Source organism: Phragmites australis, chromosome 12 (assembly GCF_958298935.1).
Source record: "Phragmites australis chromosome 12, lpPhrAust1.1, whole genome shotgun sequence".
Classification (NCBI taxonomy): Eukaryota; Viridiplantae; Streptophyta; class Magnoliopsida; order Poales; family Poaceae; genus Phragmites; species Phragmites australis.
Window position 1 is genome coordinate 4,579,397 of NC_084932.1, and position 9,255 is coordinate 4,588,651.

The 9,255-nt window shown below is 43.6% G+C and overlaps 1 protein-coding gene across 1 annotated transcript; it reads right to left on the bottom strand.

Moving 5' to 3' along the window:
• On the bottom strand, positions 1 to 8,339 carry LOC133886273 (protein TPLATE-like). The gene is made up of 7 exons (XM_062326023.1): positions 7,056 to 8,339; positions 4,820 to 5,416; positions 3,783 to 4,144; positions 3,358 to 3,658; positions 1,771 to 1,893; positions 883 to 1,338; positions 1 to 763 (listed from the first exon to the last, which is right to left on the bottom strand). The coding sequence occupies exons 1-7, from the start codon at positions 8,178 to 8,180 to the stop codon at positions 263 to 265; spliced, it is 3,465 nt and encodes a 1,154-aa protein (XP_062182007.1). The 5' UTR covers positions 8,181 to 8,339; the 3' UTR covers positions 1 to 262.
• Positions 8,340 to 9,255: the final 916 nt, after the last annotated feature.

The following is a 9,255-nucleotide window of genomic DNA, read 5'->3' on the forward strand; positions in this document are numbered from 1 at the left end:
TTCTTATAAAAATATTTATTTCAAAAAAATGGGAAGGGAACAGATGATATCTCGATTCCTTGTACAATGGATTCTCACACCAAAGCTTAGCTTAATACTATGTTACAAAACAAAGTTCGTTCGTAATACAACAATATGTGAATACAATGAACAAATCGGGTATACCAATGAGTGAAGTCAGCATGATCATACACACGCAAAAATAGAAAACCAAAAACCATACAAAACTGTACAGGCAGACACGATCCGCACGACCCAAACCTCACTGGGCTTTCATGGCTTTCTCCTTGCACAGCTGGTGCCACTCCTGCAGCACGGCCGCCTGGAGAGCGCGGTGCTCAGCCTCCTCCGCTGTGAGCTTGGAGAGCGTCGAGGGGCCCTTGGGGTTCCCGAATCCGTCCACGTCCTCGCTCTGCTTTCTCTCCTCTTCCTCTTCTTGCTCGGTCTTCGCAGGTGGCACCTTCGGTTTAGCTGCCTTGAGCAGGGCTATTCTCTCCATGGAGATCTTCAGCCGCTCAGCAGCTGCGCTCTTCACCTCATATTCGGGCATGTATTCCACGGCGCCATCAGTGATATCATCCAGCCAGCCCTGAAGATCAGATTCAATCTCTCTTGTGATGGATTCATCAGATGCACGCACAACGAATTTGCATATCATTGTTGTGGTCTCATCACCCAGGTCAACGTTGCGGCTGACTTCACTTGCGCCAAAGATCATCATGCCCACAAACCCACCAAACCAAGTCTTTGCGGCGTAACACAACTGTAGGAGATTTATGAGTTATCACCCAGAATGTTTGCTAATTATGTACAGGAAGGAAAAAAGACACCAACATTACGCCATTTAAGTATCTTTAAGTGATACAGCAAATCAATGGTTACCTGGAATCCAGCTACTGTTCGGATGAAATGCGAGCAGACTTGATGGAAGGGCTTAGAACAAATTGACTTCAATCCACTGAGGAAAGGAGAGCTATTGTACTGCTGAGCAGCAGTGGCCTTGAAACCACTGCCTTCGTATGTGTATGTGCCAGTGCACTCCACCATGGCTGGCAAGCTAGGCCATAGCCGGAAATACTCGACTGGAGAGCATTCATATGGCAGTAGAAGCTCAGCGAGAGGGATCTTGTAGGGTTGGCACCGCAAAACAACTGGCTCCCCAAGTTCTGGCCGAAGCAAACGCTTCTGCCTCATAATCTGTGAATCCTCTTCTGCATAATCTCCTTCATAGTCTGCAGATCCTCCGCTTCCATAAAATGGGTAATACAAGACTTGAACCCAGAGCGAGCATCTCTCAAAATGTGAAACTCCAACAGTCACACTACTTTGGACCGGATCCTGAACAATGGAAAAGGCATTTTCATATAAATTATATTAATATATGGATTAGTTGATCAATCATGCCAGTGCTTATCCAAGAATACAATCTTACTGTCAGTTTTTAGTTTGTCCATAGACCATGTTTCCGGGAACAAGATGTGTTTGCTGGTTGTTTCAGGCACCAGTCGTTAATAGACAAAACTTCAAATTTAAAAGGCAATGCCTGTGCCAGATTTCTTAGTCACAACTGACCTATTCTACCAGTGCACTATAAAATATTGATCTTTCAACTGGATGGTCAGATATTATTTGGTTGTCTCGGTATACAAACGTAGGCAGAAAAGGTTATAAAGTTCAATAGGTAACAAAAAATAAATATTTCATAATAAACTATATTCAAATAATATATTTGTAAACAAACTGTAGAGACATATATATTTGTAGAGGCACCTGGGAAACAAGATTCCGAAGGTGCCGAACAGTGCGAGAGAAGCCATCCATATAATACAATGCTCCAGAGAGGCCAACTCGGATATCCACCCTGTTGAGTTCCAGCTCAGTCAAATTTAAAATCTGCAACAGCACACACTAGTCAAAAGACATGAAAATACAGTTCCAAATCAAACAATCCTTGACCTTAGAGCAAAGCAATATGTGAAGAACCATGCATAGTTGTTTCAACTAATCTACCAGGTGGCGAAGTGCACTTACACTATGCAGCCAAGAGCCAACGCTGAAGCTTCATCAGAATGAAGCCATACAACAAGGCCCTTTAGTCCCAAGCAAATTAAGGTAATGAAGGCTATGTGAATGACAAGCCATGGCAGGCTAACATATCCTTACAAATGGAAACATTGAGGTCACTATTTTTTGCAGTTTGTCTACTTGTATAAGAACATCAACCGTGGCTACTATTTTCAGTAGTTTGTCTATTTGCAGAAGAAGATTGGTCATTGTTTAAAAAATCGGTGATCAGTAGCTGCTCGGCCGGCCAGGGACTATGGATTAATCGGTTAATCAGGGATTAACTGAATTAATCGGTCGACCATAAATCGGTTGGTATAAAGTACTTATGTAAACATGTATTATGTATAATATGCTAAGAAATATAAATCTATGAGTATGTGCTTCAAATATAAACTGTAAATTCCAAAAAATGGCAGCAATCATTCTCATTCAAACAAACACATAAAAATAGACTCAAAAGTCTCAAATACAAATTATTGCTGCCATTTTTTTGACCGAGTCAGGGGATTAATAAGCCAGAATACAAGGAAAAAAAAAGAAGAAAAAGGGAGATGAGATGGGCTGCCATCTTCTGGCCCACCTAGCCCATCAAAATTATAATCCTAACCCACCTCTATCCCCTTTGCCCTAGCCACCTCAGTCCCACACACCTCACCTCACCTCCCGTGTAAACCGCATCCCGTCGCCTCCCCTCCCCTCAAATCCCTTCCATCGCCACGTCGGCAAGGTCGTCGCCGGGGCTACGTGGGCCCATCCTGGAGGCGCGTAAGGAGTCAAAAGTGGGGAGACCGGATCTAGGCAGGAGCCCGAGCGGCGGCGGTGTGAGGGGCGGGCGCCCGAGCGGCCTGCTGCTGGGCTTGAGAAGGGGCGGCGGCGCGAGGGGCTAGCGCGAGAGGCTGGCGCTACTAGAGGGTGCGACGAGTCGTTTTGTGACGGGGATTAATCGGTGGTCAACCTGATTAATCGGACGGTTGATTTTAGAGCCGATAACACCCTAATCTACTCGCTACCACCGATCACCGATTAATCGGCTGATCGGCCGATTTTTTCATCACTAAGATTGGTTCGTACCGCAACTGATGAAGCATCAAGAGTGCTAGAAGAAAACTACCAACAACTTCATTTATAAAAAAAAAAATCTATTATGTTAAAGTCAAACATTAGTATAATTAAATTCAAAAATTAGAATATGAGGTCCCTAAGCAGTATTTTTAGCAGTAACCATTACTGAAATGTACATTTCAATAAGATATTAATCGAACAAAGAAAAAGGCATCAATCAGGCCATACCTTTAGATGTAGGGTAATTCTGCCATCAGTTGGATCTGCCAAATGATATGCTTCGATGTAGCATGGATCACTGCTGCCAGTCAAAGTACTCGCTTTTGGAAGCTCTTTATGCAAGGCACCAATTCCCTTTGTTTGTAGGAGAGTTAACTGACTGGGATTTGGCCTCCAAAGCTCCCTAATAGCCTTATGAACTAATCCCTCCAATTTCCTATCTTGGGCAGCAGATGCCTCTGAAAATTGAACGGTAAGTTTGTGGTGGCTAAACGGATAATCCCCCGTAGCATCACCTACACCAACCCACCTGAAACATTGGAAAGTAGGACATGATTCATAATCGTTCCAAATGCAAATTAGTTACAAATCTATGCAAATACTGCGACCCACTGGTGACACAATTAGTTACTCGAGTTTCAAAATGCACTCACCTGTTATCTGGATGATTTGTTACATATTTTATTATTTGCAAGACATAACGTGACTGATGCTTGGTGACAGAATCAGCTGAAGTACTTGCCCTAAATTCTTCCAGTTCTTTACTGAGAAGCTGGCCTGCTCTTGCATTTCTTGCTCCCAAACGTTGAGAACATATGAGAACAGCCTGCACATCTTGTATCCTATTTGATGTAGTGGCAGATAGATCGGTGTTCAATAATATCTTATGCATGTTAGATATGATAATATTCAGTGGATCCTCTGGATCATCAGCTAAAAGGGGATCCAGACCTTCAAGATCAAAGTGTTCAGAAATTGCCCATATCAAGCGTGCTGATATTCGTGGGGTATGAACCTGGAAAGATACAATGACTCAGATTCAATAATCTTATACACCATTCTAAAGAAATAAAGAACATGGAGGAATTATGTTGGCATTGGTCTTTTGATAATCATCTCAAAGTAGGAAAGCGTCTTTAAGGAATGATGCGGTTTAAGTATATGGTATTTGCAAGGAAAGATGAACTGAGTGTAAAATGAAAACATAGCAAAAACCGACGTAATCAGGTCTAAACAAAGGTAAATCCTTGGCAAAGCAGATGCATTTCTATATTTCTTTCATAAGTAAGATCCAAGACTCATTTATAAAATATCTTCAAGAGTTTAAGTTTTACAAGAGTCAGATACATATGACAAGTAAAAAAGTAGATACTAGTGAAAAAGATATGTCATACGTGTTAAGAGAAAAGAACACTAAATGTAATTCGCAAGAGTTTCATTCATAAGAGAAACAACTATTGGATGTTCCCATGGAAAATGAATACAAAATAGATAAACCAGTATTCTACTTGGTTGATAAATCAAGCAACGACAGATGAAGACCTATGTGAGACCATGCAAGAACACAGATCACCATTGAGTTGTGAAACAGAGATGAATAAACACATTACTTACATTTCAACTGGTATTTAAAAGCACAGAATGGTGTATTTTAATTTTAATATTCAACAACAATAAGAAGAATTATAACCTCGCGAAGATCCCTGATAAGCTGTAGCTGCAAATTTCTAAGCCGCGTCTCATTCAGAATCTGATCTTGAGATGCACCAGCTTTAATTGTCTTCACACCACCTCTAGTGTCATATATATGACAAAGCCTTACAAGCAACTTCAAATAACAATCAATTGCATAGGTACGGCCATCGCAGTCCCAAAGAACACATGGCCTACAAACTTCCACCACATCCAAAGCAGGTTCCGTCCAATTCAGTGCACCATAACCAGTTCCATAGGCTAACGCTCCAATAACTCTGCTCTCTGTCCCGGAATTCTTCAGCTCAGGTAGTGGAAGAGATAGCTGGAAACAACTTTCGACCAGGGAGGCCACCAGCTCTTCTCTGAACAAGCTTTTGCTTGTCATGCTGTTTAGATCATCCTTCACCCTTGCATCCTCAAAAAGGGATATCACATCTGTTCCTGGAACAGGCTTCTGACCTCTTCGAACACTCTCCTTCGCAAAAAGATCAACACAAAGAGCAGTCCGACAAATACATGCCAATGCATGCATACGATCTGATTCTGCTCTCAAGTTTCTCAGCATCTGAAGCAGTCTTTTGAACAGAGACACCTGTGTCATAGAACATGCTCTCGTAAATACATCTTGAACATAAATTCGCAAAACTATTGTCCACTAAATTAAAACTATTCATCTAAACACAGTACCACATCCAGAAGCTATCCAGCAGTTATGCAGAAAAGTAAAGAAACTGATAGAATTCGTTGATAGCTTTAGATCTGGACAGTCCAATTCAAGCGTAGAATGAACATCAGCAAGGGAATAATATAAATTTCAACTTTAGCGCATTATTCAGGACTAGTCCAATACCAGCATGTTAAAAGTATCCGAGCTAAAAACTGTCAGTCATAATCTGCAGGGGGACCAAACAAATCGTACTTTAAATCCAGTTGACTCCTCGACCAGATTTTCCCTACTTAATTTTGTTCCTTGATTGGTCCAGGAAGAAAACCAAAATGCGTTAGGAGATGGGCTCATCTGTTAGTGCTAACATTTTGAGGAGAGCATGGGATGACGGACAAAGTATGGTCAAGCGCTTCTACAAGGTAGTATACACTATTAAGGAAGTGGCTGTGGATTCTTGTGTTTCATGAAAATTTCAAGTATGCTAAACTGTTTAGTAGCCGGTGTTCTAAAATATTAAAGATAGGATCTCCCCATAAGTAATTAGTAGCTAAAACCAATTTGCTATCTATTGAGCTGCTTGATGGTACAGATCAACATGTTATTTCCCTTTTTAAAATTTCTTTTGGCTTTAGATTCATTCTTTTGCTGGGTAGTTGAGCTTGTGATATACTAGAACTTGATCTTCACACTAGAATTAGGATAATGAGAGCTGGATTTTTTTGGTTAAGGTAGATGGACAACAATAACGACATGGAGGTCCAAAAGAACTAATGTGTCATTTGCTAATTTTAGTCATTGCTGCAAAAAATAATGAAATGGATTTTGAAAACTATTAAAATAAGATTGAGACAATAGATGGTATGTGATAACATGAATTGGTTGCTTCAAGCAAAATATATTAGGATTAGAACCTAGAAATACACTGAACCCTAGAGGTATTGAGAAGTCAGATTGTAACTAAATTCATTTCAAGCCCATGTATTTTCACTCTGGTGCACTCAAAACAAACACTAACTGGTCAGAAGTACATGTTATTGGAATAAGTTTACAAACACCAACAAATAAAACATTGTTGTCATCCAATGACAGGCTATATTTTAACTGCAGATTAGATAATCTACAACTGATGACAGTAAATCATTGTAGATTGTCCAAAAGTAGCTGCCTCCAAGATTACTCTATACAATAGCTACAACTAAACAAACAATAGTAAGGCCGCGTTTGGCACAGCTCCAAATCCAAGATTTCTTGGAGCTGGTCAAACCTAGCTCCAAGAAATCTTGGATCTAGAGCTCTGGGTGGATTGAGGGTATTTAGTTGGGCCATCTGGTTTTTATTTTGGATTAAAAATAAAAGTTTAAACCACTTTATTTTATCATACAAACTCCAGATCCAACGTGGATTTCGAAGCTAGAGCTGTGCAAAACAGGCCCTAAGAAGCCCAAACACACACTTCCAAGATTGTTGCCATTGTGCTAAAAATACTATCACTAAATTTACCATGGACAAATAGCTAAAGGCATGATTACACTAAAATTCGTTGATATATCGATTGGTTCCGCACCTGCATTCCAAGATCCAGCAAATGGAGATTGGTCACAACAGCCCGGACAATCGTCTCCCTCATCGATGAGAACTCTTGCCGATCCCAAAGTGTCAGGATTGCAATAATGGCAGCTGAAGCCCACTCCGGCTTGCCTCCAGGCACATCTGCGAGCGACAGCATATTGATCCCCACCTCAAACACCAGTGGTGGGTCCAGCGAGCTAACGAAAGGCAGCAAGTGCGAGACGATGTCTGACACTCCCAGCAACTTCTCTGCACTCGACTCCACGCTATCAGCTATTGTAGTGTCCCCTTGCTTGGCAATCCGCCGCAGCGTGTTTACCGCGCCAGAAGCAACCATTTTCGCCGCATGCACCAGAGGGTACACAGTGACTCGGAAGCTCTCAACAGGCATCACCATGGAGCGCGCGATCAGCATATTGCACCGGGACCAGATGAAGTCAATGGCGTCGGCCGCCCACTGAGCACGCACTGCGAGAGCACCCTCTCCATCAACAAGCTTATCACCAGCGAGCCGGCTCATGCGGCGTGCATCCAGCTCCTGGAACAGCCGTGCGAGCGCCTCGAATGCCCCGGCGGCCACAGCGTCTGCAGAGTCCAGCGCAAGCTCGGCCAGGCGGCCCCACCACGTGGTAGCGTGCGCCATGAGGGACGGGTTCGTGGAGCACATGAGCGCGAGGTCATCGCGGGGGAGGAGAGAAGAGAGAGAGGTGACGGCGGCGAGGCGCAGCGACTCAGCGGGCGAGGATAGCGCGGCAGCAATGTCGGCGTGGGCGGAGGAGAGGAGGGAGGGAAGGAGGTGGGAGGGGAGGGAGGGAAACGAAGCGATGGAGGACGCGGCGACGTCGGGGTCCGGGAAGGAGAGGTCGGAACGGAGGGAGGAGAGGAGGAGCGGGTCGAGGAGGTCGGGCGGCAGCGGGAGCGCTCGGAGAAGGTCGAGGGCGAGGCGCTTGCATACGGCGGAGGAGGGCACCGACAGGATCTCGGTGGCCGCGGTGCGGGCGAGCGCGGAGACGTCGCGGCCGGCGGCGCACTGCTGCAGGGCCTGCAGCAGCGCGGACGACTGCCGAAGCGCGTCCGAGGAGCGGAGGTCGGTTGTGATCTGCGCGATGAGGAGGTCCATCGCGCCGCCGCAGCGGAAGGGCTCCGGCGATCACCGGAGCTGGGGGGGAGGAGTGGTTGCCTAGATCTGAGAAAGACGAGCGAGTCTGAGAAGGGTTGGGTTTGCTGGAGAGCTTTCGGTTAGTGATGCTGGTTGTGGTAACCGGTCGGATCATTTCCTGGAGCCAGGGCCAGTTTTTTTAAAGGAAGCCAAGCCAGTAGGAATGGTTAGAGCAATTTCAATCTACGTCTCATCCGACCTCTATCTCATTTTTTTTAAACAATTAATATTATCTCCAACCGATCTTTCATCCGACCTCTTTGAGACTTCCTCATTTCTCCTCCCTCAACCTCACATCTAAAAGGTCCTCAACCGGCCCCTTATCTGTGGTGCGACGTTGCTGGCCTCCTCCCGTGCCATCATACAACCTGACAGCTACCATCGCTATTGTCGTCGTAAACCTCCGTCGTCAGCATTCATGCTACCGCCACCCCCAAAACAGATTCCTCTTGTCACGCTAGTCCTCCTGGTACCCACCTCCGGCCGAGCCTCACCGCCGTTTGCCGCCGGTAATGTGTCAAAGGATCTATCAAACCTGATACCAGAATAGGGGTCAAATATAAGTACCGATTAGAGTTGCTCTTAGTTCAATTTATGTTGGCTTTTGTTACTCAGAAGTAGAAAATTGAATCAAACAGTTTATTTATAAAAATTAATTATGATAAGCAAAAGCTATAATTATTACTTAGAAGCCAGAAGCTGTTCTGGAGGAGCTGAGAGATAATATTTTTAGAAGTATTATATATATTATATATTTCATCCACATCAAAAGAAAATTCAAAAACAGCTTTTCTATAAATAGCTTTTTAACATCAGTTTTTAGAAAAATCTTAGCCCAACCAAACAGGTCAAGGAGAGGAGAGAAAATGTGTGGGGGGTATAAAAGGCTTCGGCTCATATGAATTTCGTTTTTGATTTTCTAGAAAAATAAATTCTACTAATTCAAAATGAGTTTGCTTCTGGTTCAAAAGTGTTTCAGAAATTCTCCAAAAAATCTTAAAAATTTCTCTATTCTGAATTAAAATCCTATTACGAA